Source organism: Ctenocephalides felis, unplaced genomic scaffold (assembly GCF_003426905.1).
Source record: "Ctenocephalides felis isolate EL2017-DRISC unplaced genomic scaffold, ASM342690v1 CF-g0.4_SCAFFOLD_03572, whole genome shotgun sequence".
Lineage (NCBI taxonomy): Eukaryota > Metazoa > Arthropoda > Insecta > Siphonaptera > Pulicidae > Ctenocephalides > Ctenocephalides felis.
Window position 1 is genome coordinate 13975139 of NW_020539726.1, and position 19204 is coordinate 13994342.

A 19204-nucleotide genomic window follows, 5' to 3' on the forward strand; every position below is an offset into this window, starting at 1 on the left:
GTGTAAAAAAAAATTTGTAACTACCAATTCATAAGATGATAGACCCGTAACATAGCGTTACCATAACATTTTCATGTTATCGGAGAAACGTCCTCTAAGTGTCTAGTTCCTGAACCTTCGTAGATGTTTTTACCATTATTTTATACTGATATAATATAAAATAATATTGAAATTAATTATAAATCATGAAATTTTCAACTATATGATATGTATCAAGCTGTTTGATATTTGTTGATATATTCTGAATAGCGATTAAATATTTCAATATCAGCCCAACCCCAAGTTAAAACTGCGTCTTTAAACCAACAAAGAAAAATTTCGCATATTCATCTTGGCCATATCGCTTTTATTCCATGTCTCGAAATTAATGAAACTAAAAACGTCAGAAAGGAAAGACATAAGGTTCCTTTTGAGGCACATATATTTTTTGTTGTCAGAGAAGAACGGTCCCGTTTAATAATTAAGTGTTAATCTTACCCTAACAATGGCCGGCGTTTCGCTGATTTTTTCTTATTCTTTTTTCCTCGGGCTTTTCACTTTCAATCTCGCCTTTTGCCTTTGGCTTTTGTGCTTCGCCTTACTCCTGGACATGAGAGCGCCTCTGAAGCGTTTTTGTGTTGTACTCGGGCTACGGTGGTGATGACACGAGGTATTAGGCGATCATAATATAACATCGAATATATTCTGAAAATAAAAAATCATTTATTTAAATTACTAATATCAACGTACGGTATTTAAAGATTCTAATTATATATTACAAATCCTATTTTATGCTATTCTTATAGTATATATTCAGAATATACAAATAAAATTAACACAAACACACTTATCCTAATTTTAGTCTCATACTGACCTAAAACATTATTAGCAAATCAGTCTATCAATTAGCAATAAAATAAGCAAATCAAATTAATTGTTTACAATTTCTTCTCATTTTTTCTTAACAGAATGAAGAATAAATGAATTTGAAAAAATCATGTTTTAAATGTTTATTATAATATTTTAAGATATTTCAAATCGTAGTTTGTCACTGTGTTGTTTGTCACAGAAAAGTTCCAGATAACCAGCGTTTTGATTTTTTCAAATAAAGCCAAAAAATTCAATTACATATAGGTTCATAAACCAAAATTCACAAATTTCATATTTTTAACATACCTTACAACTATATATGGTATAGAATTTAGTGAAATTCATTAAATTATCAGACGGTTTTATTATTTATACAATATTGTAGTTTTTATAACATTGCTTTGAAAATTATGTCAATGCTGTTTGACAAATTTAGAAGAAAACTGAATAAAACTACCAGAATTTTATTTTTGATACAAAACTCGAAGGGTAGAGCAGGGCGTAAAGGTCCGCAGATGAAGAGGACCACGGCCTATATTTAAAAAACCAGAAAAGTTAAGAACTTTTTAACAACAATATTTGAAAATAGAGGGAAAATGATGAACAACCAGCGATACCTTGATTCTTACGACGTTGCTATCAGGATATAAACGGAAATGTTTAAAAATCCATAGCAAGCGCTTTTTCTTTCGTTGTTAGTTTTTAGTTTTAGTTTTATGTTGTTTAGTTTAAAAGACCTTAATAATTTTCAAGTATACGTTATTTAATTGTTTTATGATATATATTGTGAGTTTTAACCCTTTCCATTCGGATGCCGCCTAATCGGCAAAATACAAACTAATTTCGAAATTAGCGAGTGGAAAGGGTTAAGTTAGATTCAACAGTTTTTATATAAAATCTGGGCTGGGTAAAAATAACCATCTAAGCCTTTAGCCTGGGAAAGGTAAAAACAATAAAAAATAGTAAAAAAGGAAGTAAATTAAGTTGAAAAAAAAAACAATTTTACGCAATTTTAAAAAGCAATATTAACTTTTTTAGATAGATTAGGTTAATAGTTATTTCAACTCTGCTAATAAATATTTCTGACGAATTTCCAGATTGAGATTATTTACCGTGTTATCTCTGTAAAAATGTACTAATGAAATTTAATGTATTACGCATTGGTTAAAAAATGTAGCTATAATTTTATAAAATTCCTTTAAAATTAAAGTAAGACATTGAAACTGTTTGCGCCCTGGCAGTCTAATTTACCCCGCTTATGAAGTTAAATGGAACAGGTTAAATTTTTTTAAATTAACTGGGAATTTTACTGAACATAAAGTCAGTCAGCTAGTTGTTTTGTTGATATGGGTTATTTGTTGTAATATAATTGTCAAATTGAACTTTTGTGCTTCGCCCTACCCTATGAATTAAAGCTAGATACCAATATAGTTACATTACAATGGAATGATTACTTTATATTTAATTGATTTTAGAGTAATTATTTAATTCAATTATTTATTTTTTGTTAATTATCAGCAAAACTGTCTTAATAAATGTATCTACTTCTAGACTTAATTCAATTAAAACTGATACGATACAACCATCATTGATAAACATAAAGTGCATCAGATCAAAATTAAAGTCAGTAATATATTACCATCAAAAGCAACATATCAAAAAGGTAAATAATTAACACTATTTCTCTAATTTTATTATCCATGATTTTGATTTTTCGTAAATACATCGAAGTTGAGCATCTCTCATTTCCCTTGTATTTTTCCAGCTCTACTGATGGGAGGAATGCGTAGTCCCTGGTCGTGTTTGAGTTATCTTGAGAATACTGAGAAGAAATAGAAGTGCGTTGATTTCTTGATTCTGACTCGACTTGAGATGTTTTTAACGTCTGCTTTTGATTTCCATTGAAACAATCGTTTACCAAAGCACCGAGAAATTCAGGGCATATTGTTCGCTAACTTTTCTTTCTTTGCTGATGAGTTATTCTGAATTGTTTTTTTTTAAACTCCACTTTCGAGTTTAATTAATTTTGTGAAAAGGAATTTTTAATTCTGTTAAAATTATTCTTTGAAGAAGAAAAAGTATTTTATTATTTTAGAAATAATAATTACTAGGCGTTATCTAAATGACGCTTGAAACATATTTGAGATAAAATGTAGTATTACATTTTATTGACTAGACATAGTTTGCGAATATGTGATGGTTTTTGTCTATTTTTTTATTTGTTTAAACGATGTTATTTTTTAAATATGTGCCTTTTTCAGAATGCGACTGATGATCTATCTGTATTTTGTATATTTTATTAATAATATATCCCTAGTATTTGCGATTTTTAATTTGATGCAGCCATACAGAGAAATGGGACAGCAATTTTGAAAACATATTTCCATTTTTAGTGACACCAGTGACATAATTGCTTGACATCAGGCTGTCCGAGGTGCCGGATCTAGTACCTTCTGGTTGTATGGTCGAACCTCTAGCCCTTTTGGAACGAGCAAGGCCAATGTTTTTTTTATAACTATAATCATTTAATTTAGCTAAATTTTAAAATTCTAGGTCGCGAATGGCTTATTGAAGTTCAGATTTAGTTGGTTTCGAGGTGGAAAATTCACAATTCTTTTACTTCACCTTAGATAAGTTTCCGAAAATTTAGCCGAAATTAAGTTACAAACTTTATTATATGATATTAGTTTTACGATAAATATTAAATTGATACCATACTTTGATTAATTAATTGTGTGCATTATTTAAGTTAAACTTAAAATTATTAAAACTGATAAAACTTTAACAATAAAATATATTACTATAATTTTCAATTATAAGAAAATTCTTAAATATGTTTAATATCGCGCTGAAAGATCTCGCTAAAAAGATGATTCCGCGTCCATGCAAAAAACACCAAGACCTTTTTCTTTAATAAAATCTCGTTTTTGTTATAAGAATTTCGTTATGGTCAGTTTCAATTAGTTACCCGTCTGTCAGGTCAGAATATTAGATTCATTTCACTTTGTTAACAGGAAATGAAATGTGTGAGAAACATTTTTTTCAGCTTTGTTTATAATTTTTTACATAAAAAGCAGGAAATTGATTTTTCTGAAAATCCAATCCAAACTTACTTTTGTTCGTTGTTAGTTTCTTTGGTTGTGAGCACTGTTGTTTAGTTTACGAAACCTTAAAATAAATTTTAATGATACGATATTTAATTGTTTCATAAGATGTATTGTTAATTTTAAGATAGATTAAACACTTTTCTTATATAACCTTTATACAATCTTAGACCTAGGTGAGGTAAAAAAGACAAATGCATACATAAAATTTAGATTTTGCATTGGTCGAATAATTAACTTCCCGTAGGGTAAGTTGTAGTAATCGCAAAAAATCGAACATGAAAAGTTTTATAAATCTTTACGTTTCAAAGGTTTCTGGCACCTTAAGTAAATGGATGTGTGAGCGTGTGTGTTTGTGCGTGTGTATGAATGTATGTGCGGACACAATTTTTCGTCGACGTCACGGATCAACAAATTTGAATATTTTAATAAACATTCGATTCCTATTGATAAGAAGACGTGCTGATTAGTTTTTGGCAAAGACATGATCAGCCGCTCCGAAGGTACGAGTCAAAAAGTGCCAAAAATGGTAATTTAATTTTTAAAAGAACGGAGCGTCATAAAAATGTTTTATGATTTGTATTAATGAAATGAAAAGCTACTGAAATTTTTGGAAAGACAGGCCTAGCGTTTTCGGAGATACAATAAAATCAGTAAAAAACGCCATTTGGCGGACAAAAATGATCATTAGACATACGCACATCAAATACACACATTTTGTAGATATTTTAATAATAAGATCATTTTTTTGAAGAGATTTTTACTGAACAGATAGTAGTTTGTTTGATATGTGTAGTTTGTTTGATTTTCTGAATATAATTGCTCAAAGTCATATTAGACCTTTGTGCCCCGCTCTACCACAGTAAAAAATTACGATAGCATAAAAGATGCGTGAAATATTATAATCAATCTCGATTATGTTTATTAACTTTCTGTAGGGTAGTTATAGCAATGGGCCGAAAATCGAAAATAAAAATATTTGCATTTCACGACGTTTTGAAGGTTTCTGAACCTTTTGGCATACCTCAGAATCCGCATTTTTTCGTCCATGTTTTTGGGCGCACGGATTAACCGATTTGAATGGTTCAAAAAACAATCGATTCCTATTGATAGGGAGATGTGCTGATTCGTTTTTGGCAAAGGCAGTTCCAGCAGTTACGGAGGTAAAGAGCAAAAAGTGCAGAAAATAGAAATCGAGTTTTTGAGAGAACGGAGCATCCGATTTGAATGATTTAAACAACATTCAATCAGTAATGATTGGGAGAAGTGGTTATTAGTTTTTGGCAAAGGCAGGCCCAGCCATTTCAAAGATACGGAGCTAAATGGGTAAAAAATGGCAGTTTTTTAGAGAACTAAGCGTCCGACTTAAATGATTCAAAGAACTCTCTGCTTGTCTTAACAAAATAATTGATTTTGCAAAACAAAATTTTGTTTCAACTTTTTTTTTTCAAAAAAAAAAAAAATTGTATAGCGAAAATAATTCAGATTTTATTTTTAATTCTGACTATAGTTCAAATATACTTTAAACAAATAATTTCAACTTTGGAATTCAGCTTATAAAATTCTTATAAATATTAGATAATATTTGTTTATAATCTATTTGAAAACATTCAAAATTCCTCGAACATTTTGAATTACGGTACGGAAAGTTTCAGCAATATGCCTTGAAGTACGATGCCATACACCACTAGTTTTATATAAAACTCATCGTTTAAAAAATCGTTAAATGACAAATTAACAAAACTATCTAATTTTAAGAAAAATGAATAATATTATCTAAATTGAGTGAGATATATTAAATGTCATCACCTTTAAGTGCTTACGCGCCTTGTACAAATATTTTTAATTCCTCTTGCGCAAAACACTCCGGCTCTCCGGCACGCTTTTATAGTGCTCTTTAATCCCGCTATCGGATCCAGCAGCTGGTATAAACATTAAAGATCAAACAAGCACAAGACCAGGTAACGCGGGTCGTGTGCCATCTATTAAGCCGTGGGTTTTTTGTCGCTTACTTTTTTATTTTTTATTTTTTATTTTTTTACTGTCTCCTCGGCCACTAAATACATACGGGGAAGGTAGAACAACGAGGCAGCGTGCTCATCGCGTGTCGGCACCTCGATGAGGACCATCAGCACCAAGATGAGTCGGAATATTTTATGGGCAGTGCAAAAATGCAGCTTAAAAAAATTAGTTAAATTTAAAATATAGCAAATACAAGCTGCTTTTGGATATATGTAAGATTTTATAGTTATTTGAAAACAATAAAAAAATACGAAAAAAAATCACTTAGCAAAGGAGTAGTAAAGTAACTACATGTTTTTGCCAGAAAATCCGATTTGCTAATTTCCTATTTTATTTGTTGTTTCAAACTATTCTGCATCGTTTGTTATCAGAACTGAAAAATGTACGTATGTTTCTGTGAATGTATTTATTGCGAGCCGAAGTTTGCTATCTCGTCAACGTTTTCTCAAAAACGACTGCGCCGATTTCAAAAATTTAAAAGTGCTTTGATGAAGCTCAATAAAGACTCGATTTGATTACTGTAGTGCACGTTTTCGACAAAAATCCTAAACCGATTTTGAATAATTAAAAAAATTAGAAGTTACATGAACATCCCGATATGTGTAAATAATCGACTTAATCAATAAAAAATCAATTAATTTATGAGTAATTAAAAGTATTCCAAGTGAATTTATTACACTTAATTACGAACGTGCACGTTAACTCGGAGTATTTTCTAAAAGCTAATTTTCAAAAATCAATAATTTTTATAATTTAATCAGTTTCCGTAGGACTTTAATGGTTTAATATGTTCATTAAGACCAAGTACGCTATCGTTATATCAAGTAATTTAATTTTAATTAAGGTATAATTTTATTTTTAACAAACTTCAAAAAAACTACTCATTTTCTCAAACTTTGATGAATTTTTAAAATTAAACTACTTGTCGTAATATTTCAGTAAGTTCCGTCGTAAGGCTGTAATATTTCATAAGTTCTATAAGACCATGATATATATCGCCAAAAAAGTTCCATAAAAATCGGCTTGAATTTTTTTTTTCAACAGTTAATTACAAGAAAACGGCTCGGTAGATTTTTTCCTAAAACTAATCAGTATCATTCCCAGCTTTAGAACAGTTTTTGATTTTTCAAATCGATTCGGTAGTATGAGCTTAAATGTTTACATTTAAAGTTTATTACTTTTTTTCAAATTGCAAAGAAACGCCTCGGCAGATCGTCGCACAAAATCTAACAAACGATAGTCCTTATTGAGATACATCAAATGGTTTTTAAATTTCTGAAATTGGTTCAGGCGTTTTTGAGGTAACGTCGATCAAAGGTCTAATTAAATTCCCGTAGGGTATTTTGACAAATGGTTTGAAACGTCGAGAAAACATAAAATTAGCGAATCTGATTTTTTATGAAAACATAAACTTCTCCTTTGGGAACTTAATAAATATTTTTATAAATATTTCATACTTTGAAAGTTTCTTAAATTTCATAAATAACTATATTTTGAAAAATAAAATCATCACAATTTTTAAGAAATGCCAAATCTCAATTCCTATTGATCGATTATTTAAGGAAGTTCATTTCATACAAACTGCCTTATTGGCAAAATGCCACCTCGTATATCTAGTTCTCATTTCCACTTCAGTTCTAATCAGAATTCAAAATCTAAATATGAGATTCTATATTGAAATGTATTTAAGTGCCAATTTAGCTAGTTCGAGTACTTTCAGGAGTATTCGTAAGACTCTAAATTATATTCTAAAAAAAATATTAGCCTTGGACAACACTACCAAACAATTCTAATTTGAGAACAAACCAATATTATATTAGTTCAAAATGTGGAAAACTAAAATATATGCTTTTTCGAATCAGCTTTTCAGTGTTGCAATTGCTTAAGTGCACCGTTTCTTGAGGCTACTATAGATGAATTACATTATCAAATATAAATCAAAAGACTAAAAAGGGTACTCTTAAGCTATCAGACAGTACATTGTAATAACTCATGATCAAAGCAGTTTTTTTTAGTGAAAAAAATATTTTAATCCTTTAAAGCTGCTTAGGTTAAGAATGACAATATCACTTTCTATAATAAATTTGTAATGCACAGGTATGATGGCCGTTAGTATCAAAAAGTTAAATTGATTATACTTATATAAAAAAGACAAGATAAACTATTTTTAATGGTTTAACGATTTACGATATTATGTGAAAATACGTTTACAATGGGTCAAACTTTTTTTGAATTAACAAGACTGTTGTATAAAATGAGAAAGCCGATGTAAAAACTCCAGCATAGTTCAAAAAATCAATAACTATAAGAATAATATTCATTAGAATAAAAGTAATAGTTTGCTTAATCATTAACTGTTAAATAACGTCTTTAATAACAATTCACTTCTAATAAAATTGAGTTAAACCACAGTTTTATTTTTACGAGCAGATTTTTTTGCGTTTTTTGCATAACCATTTTGAGTCTTAAGAATACCTTTGCATTAGGAAAGGACTGATATATCTAGATAAATTTGATACCCTGGTGTGGTATGTGCAGAACCGCAATTCAATCCATTTCCGGATTGCGAACTTGATATTCTTACTTCAAAAAAAATATATAGTTATAAAGTAAACCGAGATGCAAAATTATTCGCATTTGCACATTTTTTGTTGTTCTATTCAGGTACCAACATATTTCCCATTGTACTTCTTTCAGATAGACATATTTGTTGAAATTTTGAATTTTTTTGGAAACATGTTTTCCTGTAAGAGCCGGTTAAATGGCTAAATCATAACAACATGGAATAGCAATAATTTGTTCTGGGTTGTATATACAACTCGGCCGACTTGATATGAAGCAGTAGTAATAAGAGATAAATAATACCAAGTGAAAATAGGGGCGTTGCTACAAAATATCACTATTAAAAATATATGTAATAGATTTTATCAGTGAGAGATTGATCAACCACTGGGGTTATGATGGGAGGCATAGTTCATATTGCTGTTTTTTTAAAATGTTTTTCAGTACATGCAAATATTATATAATAATTAAAAACAACAAGAATCCTTCTTGGCAGAATTCGAAGAATTCTTGTTGGCATGCCTCAGATACACGAGTGCTTGCGCATAATATTCTATTTATTAATTATTTTTTATTTTTTATAAAAAAGAAATTACTGACATTTGGTGCTTGTTTCTAATTATTAATTTTTTACAAGCTGTTAATAATATGTGATAGTGATAATCTAAGAATTTCAAAACCACTGACGATGACGTAGAATTTTACGTCGAAACGTATGGAAAAATGTTTTAAAAAATCTTTACTTTATTAATATTTTTTACTTGGTGTTACACTCTCAAAGAAATTGATCATATATATATATATATATATATATATATATATATGTGTGTGTGTGTGTGTGTGTGTCTGTATGTGTCTATAAAAGTTCAGTTCTAATGATCAGGAGTTACATCAAGAAAATTTGAATTTTTATTGAAGAAAAGCACGATCATTAAAATAAAACTAGCATATATATCAGCATCACACACACACAAACACACACACATATATATACACATATATATCTTATATATAAAATTCTTCTGTAATGATGTATGTAAATCCTCCCTAAACGGATAACGGATTTTGATAAATCTTTCGAAAGTTTGTTAAGGAATTTTTTTAAGATGTATGTGTTTAAAAAATGAGAACTGTAATCTGCCAAACATGTCGATTCTTGAAATTTGAATTTAGTTTATGCGAGCCTAGACAATATTAGTATATAATAATATCCATATTCGTGATTATGAATAAGAAAATGTAATATCTACAATATTATTGCCGAAAACCAGCTGAGATGTGCCAAAAATTAAAACAATATAAGATACAATATATGTTTAGCAGATGAAATTGTATAATTTAGTTTAAAAAATAACGCCCAAAATTGCGTTTACATTATTTTCTTAAACTTACGCATGTGCATTTTGCTTTACTTTACTAAATTATTTAATTACAAAAAATATTTCTACTTATTGAAAAAATGGTTTAGAATTTTGTTTCATGTGTCAAAAATTCATTTGTTCATCATGATCTTAGATTGAACAGTGCCATATGAACTAGATTTTACAAATTAATTCACCTAAGATTTTAACTAAAGTAATAATGTTTATTCAATTATTAGTAAGAAAAATGTAATTTAGAAATTGTAATTGCCAAAAAGCAACTAATATAGGGTACACGATTATAAAAATTATAGACTATTATATATTATATAAATTATTGAAGCAATTATATTGGTTGGAAATAACAAATGTGATATTGTACTTTTACCGTAGATACTATATTTATTCTTTCTGAATCTTACATACTGACCAAAAAACTGCAGTTTTCAATACGTATATAGCTTATGCTAAGATCATGAATGGAAGGACATTAAATAGAATATTAAAAAGTATAGGATGGGACATTAAAATATTTCGAACTTAAATTGTAGACGTAGGTACAGGACAACGTCTGTTACAAGAGCAAGAACATTATAATGACTCAAAAAATTCGTTTGCAAAACGATTCCGAAGGGTTAATAAATATTTTTCACAAGGTTCACATAACCAGTTACTTACATCTTATAGTTACAAAAATAAATATCTATATACGTTTCATAAACCGAACTCATAAAAACATGGTGTCTATCGACTATTAGTATTTCTGTATAATATAGACGCCATATGGTGCATATGGGTCACGTGCCTTATAGTGACCGAGTCTCCTACTAGCCAGATGCCAAAATTCTGCAAATATATATGATTAGTCTTTGGACTAGCGAAATTAAAAGAAATTTTACGGTCGCTTTCTTTGTTATTATCGAAGAACTAATATTTTAGACACGTCTACGGTGCAAAGTATTTTAAGACAATATATAATTATTTCTAGAGGAACACAAAAAGCATTTAGCCGAACAAAAACACTTGTAGTGCCATATGTTCGAGTCAACGATGATTTTGTATATTAAAGTGTAAAAACACTGAGTTTTTTGAATTTAGGTACTTTAATTCTGTCTGTAATAACGAGCTTTTTATTTGAACAGCTCTTAATGCATTCTTTGATCATGTGGTTGATGTAAATAGAGAATTGTTTTTGTAATCAGAGGATATTTTTTATGGTTAACTAGGTTCGATAAAATGGATATATTATATACAAAGAAAACGAGAACCATTAGGTTTCCTTTTAAAAGCAACTATAAAATAAAAAACTAGTTACTGAATGACTTACTGTCGACTGATTGTAATTTATATGACAATAAAAGAAACATATTTCCAATAATATAATACATGTTAACCATTGCAATATTAAATTTTTATTTATTAACTTCCTTCAGGGTAGTTATAGTAATGGGCCGAAAATCGAGAATGAAAATTTTTGCATATCTTCACGATTTGAAGGTTTCTGAACATTTTGGCATACCTCAGAAAAAATGGACGTGTATGTGTGTGTGTGTGTTTTGTATGTCCGCATTTTTCGTCCACGTTTTCGGGCGCACGGATCAACCGATTTCAATGGTTCAAAAAACATTCGATTCCTATTAATAAGGAGATGTGCTAATTAGTTTTTGGCAATGGTCCAGCCGTTTCGAAGATACGGAGCTAAATTAACACAAAATAGCAGTTTTTGAGAGAACTAAGCATTCGATTTGAATGATTAAAAAAACTTCTGCTTGTGTTAAAATAATTGCTTTTGGAAAAAGAATATTTTATTTTAAATTTTTTTTTTATTTTTTTTTTTCAATTTTTTGTTGTATATTGAAAATAATTCAGATTTTAATTTTAATTCTGGCTAAAGTTCTAAAGTTCTTACTTATATACTTGAAATAAATAATTTTAACTATGTAATTCAGTTTATATAATTCTCATAAATATTAGACAATGTTACAGAATTTATAATAATCTATTTGAAAACATTTAATATTCCTCGAACATTTCGTTACGGTACGGGAAGTTTCAGCAATTTGCCTTAAGGCACGATGCCACCACTAGTTTTTATTTGGTTTTTAATTATGTACCATTAATTTTTATTTTCTTTAATATAAATTATAGTATGAGCTTTAAAAAGCTCTTGAGTTGCTACGAACAAAAAATCTAAAATTCCAAAAAGCTCTATTGTTGTTGGTTTTAGTGATATGAAAATGCCCAACCCAAGAATCAACATAATTAGAATTAACTAAAGTTGTCTATATTCATAACAATTGCGAAATCCTCAGATAACAAGAAAACATGGACTTGAAGTTGTTTTTACCCTTTGATTTAAAAAACGATTTAATTTTACGTATTAGCTTTAAAAAAGTCACTACGTAGAACAGGTACCATTTACGAAGATAATAACCGAACGTAACGCAAGGTCATTGCTTAAAATTATTATATTGCCTCACATTATGCTCCTAAATAACTTACTGTTATTTACAAAAGGATTCATTATAGAGGTATCGAAAACATAACTGTTTCTCGGCATGAGGTCCTTTCTTTTTAAATACCGTGCAACCCTTTTTGTATCCTTTACCCAAAATTTTAATACATGACGCGTGGCTCCTCCGAATTCCGGGTGGTACTGAACAACATGTGTTGCACGATCCATAAAGGAGATTCATTAGGATATTAGAATTAGAATTTGACTAAAATTCTATTTGGTCTCTGTTTATATTTTCATACTAAAAACTAGTTGTAAGTGGCATTTTGTAAAGCATAGACATAATCAATTAGAACTGACATTTAGCGACTCTTCAAATTGAGACCACAGAAGTTTAACTCGGCGAAATTTTAATTAATTTAAATTAATTATATTCTTTTTTTAAGCTCATAATAATTTATAATGTTCTTTAAGACCATGAGTTCTTTATCATCATAAAATGTTTCAATAAAATAAAAACAAGTTTTTTTAACAATTAATTAGCAAAAACGGTCCGCAAGATCTTTACCAAAAATGGTAACTCCTCAGATTATTGCGAAAAACTCATCAATACAAGTTCTTATCGAGCTTCTTCGAATAACTTTTAAATTTTTGAATTCAGAATTTGTGCAAAAAAGGTCGATAAGAGGTCAAATTTTGACCCACAAACTCACGCATACATACTTTTTCCAGTTGTGATGACAAATGATTCAGAGTGACTTGTAACGCCGGAAAAACAAAAAAATTTCCAATCGGATTATCCGGAGTAAATCATAAACTTTTAATAGAAGTTAAAAAGTTAGTATATAAAGAAAATGACTAAGTTCAAAAGCAATTAATTAGCATCTTCCAGTTGGGTAAGTTATAGTAATGGGCCGAAAATTGAAAATGAAAATAAATTTTGCATATCTTCACGTTTCAGTGGTTTCTGAACATTTTAGCATACCTCAGAAAAAATGGATGTTTATGCGTGTGTGTTTTCTATGTCCGCATTTTTTCGTCCACGTTTTCGGGCGCACGGATCAACCGCTTTGAAAGGTTCAAAAAACATTCGATTTATATTGATAGGGAGATGTGCTGATTATATTTTGGCAAAGGCAGGTCCAGCCGTTACGGAGATACGGAGCAAAGAGTGAGGAAAATAGAAATCGAATTTTGGAGATACCGAGTAAAATGTGAAAAGATGGCAGTTTTGAGAGAACTAAGCATTCGATTTGAATGATTCAAAAAACTTTCTACTTGTGCCGACGAAAAGATTGCTTTTGGACATACAAAAAAAAAAATTGAAAATTTTTACATTTCTCGACGTTTTGAAGGTTTCTGAACATTTTGGCATACTTCAGAAAAAATGGATGTATGTGTGTGTGTGTGTGTATGTATGTATGAATACAATTTTTCGCCCACGTTTTCGGGCGTACGGATCAACCGATTTGAATGGTTCAAAAAACATTCGACTGCTATTAATAGGAAGATGTGCTGATTAGTTTTTGGCAAAGGCAGGTCCAGCAGTTATGGAGATAAAGAGCAAAGAGTGCAGAAAGTAGAAATCGAGTTTTTAAGAGAACGGAGCATCCGATTTGAATGATCTAAAAAACATTCAATTAATAATGATTAGGAAAAGTGGTTATTAGTTTTTCGCAAAGGCAGACCCAGCCGTTTCGAAGATACGGAGCTAAATGTACAAAAAATGGCAGTTTTTGAGAAAACTAAGCGTCCGATTTAATTGATTCAAAGAACTTTCTGCTTGTCTTAACAAAATAATTGATTTTGGAAAAAAAATTTTGTTTCTACTTTTTTTTTAAATTTTTTATATATCGAAAATAATTCAGATTTTATTTTTAATTCTGACTATAGTTCTAATATACTTTACAAATAATTTCAACTTTGCAATTCAGTTTATATAATTCTTTTAAATATTAGACAATGTTACAATATTTATAATAATCTATTTGAAAACATTCAGAATTCCTCGAACATTTCGTTACGGTACGGGAAGTTCCAGCAATTTGCCTTAAGGCACGATGCCACCCACCCCACTAGTTAATTCTAATTCTAGCTAACCTTCTAAACATCACCTATATATACTTCAAATAAATAATTTGAATTTTGCAATCCAGTTTATATATAATTCTTATAAATATTAGACATTGTCACAGTATTTATGATAATCTATTTGAAAACATTTAATATTCCTCGAATGCTTCATTACTGTACGGGAAGTTCCAGCAATTTGCCTTAAGGAACGATGCCATACACCACTAGTTATTTATTATTTTTAAGAAAAATAAGGAAATACGATCTTAGTGCAAATGAGCTAACGATTAAACGAATTTTTTATAAAGCTAAGTAAAATTCGTCTTTATTTTTTTATTAAAAAGACATAAATTACATGATATAGATTTTTTACGCAATTTTTAATGTAGTTGTATATAATCGAAAGCTTATAAGTTAATGATGTTATTTGTTGATAAATAAGATAAAAATTTGTTGATAAATAGATAAAAATAATTTTTTGTCTAGATATGTTGTGTACTTCTATAACGTAATTAATATATAATAAGAGCTATTCAAATGCACACCACCTTTTATCAGCACCATACAATCAATTTTGTAATCCCAAAGTCAGGGCAATTTTGCAATAAACTTAGTGTTATCATATTTTACATAATAACTTTTTAACCCCGACTAAGTCATTAAACAATTAACAACCACCAAAAAAATTCACAAATATAAAACTTTATAAACCAAGCACCTGCACCTATCTCAATGTCGCCTGTGTTTTGCTTAATATTTACTAGCATGCGAAAGATAAAACGATATCGGCCAAACGACCATTACATAACACAACTGTGTAAATTTCCTTCTTTTTGGCGAAACAGCTTCCTAAACAATATCTAACAAAGAGGGTGTTTCAAAAAACTATGAGCGTTCTAGGAAACGGACGCATTATTAAATACTCTGGTAGGTCTATAGGCATCAGGTGCATTCAGAACGCGTCGGTGTTAGAATCGAAGCAGATGCGAAGTTGCGACCCAGAAGAAACTAGACCCAGGAATAAATCAAGCGCCTTTGTAATTGATGTTGCTGGCTAGATGGAAGATGTTTGAACTTGTTTTGGCTAAGCAGCAAAGATTTCACTTTGGATACTATTTGGAATTAATTGCAAAACATATCTCTTGATCCCGTTAATTTCTTATAAACCTCCTTGAAAAACTACTATATTCCTTTTGGATCAACCGAACGAATCATACCTCAATCAGTATCTAACATTGCCAATAAGTTTCCAAAATAATATAGATAGTCGTTTAATTATAAAATAAATGTCGATCACATTAAATCTCAATATAGAGCTATACCTAGACATAGCTGTAAAATTACAAATATAAACTAGTTGGGTGTATGGCATCGTGCCTTAAGGCAAATTGCTGGAACTTTCCGTACTAGATTATTATATATACTGTAACACTGTCTAATATTTATATGAATTATATAAACTGAATTTCAAAGTTAATATTATTTATTTAAAGTATTTAAGTGAGCTTTAAAACTTTAACCAGAATTTAAATTAAAATCTGAATTATTTTCGATAAAAAATGTTTTTTTTTGAAAAAAAAATTGAAATAGGAAAAAACATTTTTTTTCTAAATGCAATTGTTTTGTTAACACAAGCAGAAAGTTTTTTAAATGATTCAATTCGGATTCTTAGTTCTCTCAAAAACTGCTATTTTTGCACATTTAGCTCCGTATCTTCGAAAGGTCTGGACCTGCCTTTGCCAAAAACTAATCATCACTTCTCCCAATCATTACAAATTGAATATTTTTTGAATCACTCAAATTAGATACTCCGTGCTCTCAAAAGCTCGATTTCTATTTTCTGTACTCTTTGTTCCGTATCTTCGTAACAGCTGAACCTGCCTTTGTCAAATACTCATCAGCACATCTCGTTATCAATAGGAATCGAACGTTTTTTAAACCATTCAAATCGGTTGATCAGTGCTTCCCGAAATTGAGAACACACACACATCAATTTTTTCTGAGATATGCCAAAATGTTCAGAAACCTCTGAAACGTGAAGATATGCAAAATTTTTTGATTATTGGCTCATTACTATAGCTTACCCTATGGAAAGTTAACAAAATATACATTTTTGATTAAAAAGGGTGTTAATTGATAAGTAAAACGATATTTCGAAGCCTATTAAAACTTGTAATGAACACTAACTGTGTAAAGTCTTATAATGTTTATTGATCAACATTAAACTCATTAAAATATGTGGTATTATATTGAGCTTTCCAGGTCACAATTAATATTTTTCGATATTTTACCAAACAATTATGGCGTTTTTCGTGAGATAACGAATAAGTTAATTCGACAACGTTGTCAAGGCAAATATATTTATGACTTTTGCTAAGGTTTTAAACCTGAAATAAATCTTTTTTCTTAAAAAATGTAACTGCATATCAAAATCCCGTAAGTTTGTATTTATTTTTAAAAATCTACTACATGATACTAAAATTAAAATAAAATATATTTTACCACAATTAGGTAAATAAAGAATGTGAAAAATTAACACATAGATTTTTGAACTTTATTTGCATACTAATAATATGTTTAAGTATTGGTATTTTCTATACTACTATTGAATTTAGAGGTTTTCAGTTAAACAGTGAAAATAGACTTTTCAGCCAAAAAACAAATTCCATACCCATATTGGCTGCCTGATATCAAGCACTAGTGATTAGATTAAAAATATAGACAGAAATATTTCAAATGACCAAAATGATGAAATTCATAGAAAAATAATCTACTAAATGTAAATATATCATATAGAGAATATTTTACAGAAAACCACCGTCGGGTTGCTTTCTAAATAAGTCATGTGCTTAATAAATACCATTACAACATCTCATAGGAATTTTAAGTACTGATTGCTGTTAAAAATTTAAAACAATATATTAGTTTAATTAACAATGATGATGACTAATATTTGCACAGAAAAAAATTTAGCGGAATGATAAGTTGTAATAAACCGAAGGCACTTGTTAGCGAGTTTTTTTATATCAGAAATTTGAAAGGCGATTGAACTTCAGATATAGAACTTACATATTATGCAAAATAATTTACATAGTACTGATTTCAAATTTTTGTATATAATAATTATTTCGGATATAATTATACAATATTGAAACTGACATATGAATACTATTTGACTACAGCAGTTTTATATCATATAATATTTTTTTCAGAAGTTGTTTTAACAATCATTAATCAAACTGGTACTCTTTTTCGTTTTACATAAATAAATTTGATAATCAATTTTATTATTCAATTATAACACTCCGACTGTTATAAATATTAATTAATGCAACGATTAAATAGCCATTGTTGACTTCAGAAAAAATTGAGGGTAAGATAAGATGGTAGAAAAAAAGGCTTGAAAACAATGAAAAAAGAGCCCGATGCACTCACTGGCCTCATAAAAACATATTCTTAACGATATGAGGTCATAAATAGCATCTCGTGCCAACATTAAAAAGATCGACAGATAAAAATCGGTGCCTTGGATAAAAAAAATGTGCTCATAACATAAAAACAAAGCGCACGTATAAAATACAGGTCAAATTTATAAACAGGGATTTGAAACCATGAAAGGAAAATATATTCTATTACCAAGGAAAGTTGGCCTTAAGACAAAACTGATGTCAATGAAATATTGGAATTGGATCATTACGTACATTTCATTATTATTAATTGGATAAGGTAATACTTTATTAGAAATATGGACTATAACCTATTAACTATTTATAGGGCTATGATGCCTCAATACAAATTATTCAATGTTTACATAAAAATGCGAAGAGAAAAATAGTACAAGAATTTGCTAAAATAGACGATAGCTAGATATTGGGGTATGAACTAAATTTAGTTTTTTGTTTGAGGGCGTATTCTCGTGTAGATGCATGGATTTTAGGTCATTTTATATAATCTTTTATAAAATTCCTTTATCAACAAGAGTACAGAATAAAAATTAAACAAAATAGTCGAAAATTTTAAAATTTGGCAGTGGTTGAAGTGGTAGATCTCAAAATGTTGACCTGTGACTATGTCTACAGTTATAACTCTCCTAGTAATCCAAAATAAAAAAATAGAATTATGTCTCAATGGTATATACCAAGTTTAAGGAAAGATATTTTTTTTTCAAAATGGTGACTGTTCGAAAAAAGGAATAATTTATTACCACTTTTGTTAGTGCCTCGATTTTTTTAAAAATAGTAAAAAATTAAATTTGGAGATCAGGTTAGTATATGCCTGAGAGAAGTCCATAAAGAAGATTGTCCAAAAAACTCAAGTAAAAACGGTTCAATAAAACTCGAAAAATCTCGGGAATCGTATTGAAAAATACAGGTTTGAAAAATTAATATATAGAAAAATAAATTAAGAATAATAAAACAAATAAGATATGATTAGAAGAATAATCATAAAAATTAGAAAAAGAAGAAATCATAGAAATAGAATTAGAATGTGGTATACCAATAAACATGCTGAGGTTAAATGCTAAATGATAGCAGAGGCCAGTGGAAAATAATATATAATAATTATTAGGTTGGTATTTTTTCATAGTAAATGGTTCTCAGCTCTCCGTCTAAACCTCTTCAATTCGTTTTAAAAGAAAAAGCGCGCACGAGCCATGCACCTACCTAAACGATTGCACACCCTTTTTTCTTTTATTACATCTCATATAAAAACGTGGATCAAAAAAACCCTTTAATATGGGCGATGTTTTTTATTGTTTTCTCTTGTGCAGGCTGTAA

General features: G+C 29.2%; 1 protein-coding gene across 1 annotated transcript in view; it reads right to left on the reverse strand.

Annotated features, from left to right (window-relative positions):
• Positions 1-19204, reverse strand: part of LOC113388143 — a 455709-nt gene that overhangs the window by 204549 nt on the left and 231956 nt on the right. The window contains exon 3 of the mRNA XM_026625546.1: positions 478-684. Within this exon, the coding sequence (XP_026481331.1) occupies positions 540-684 (145 nt within the window). The 3' untranslated portion in view covers positions 478-539. The remainder of the gene's footprint in view (positions 1-477; positions 685-19204) is intronic.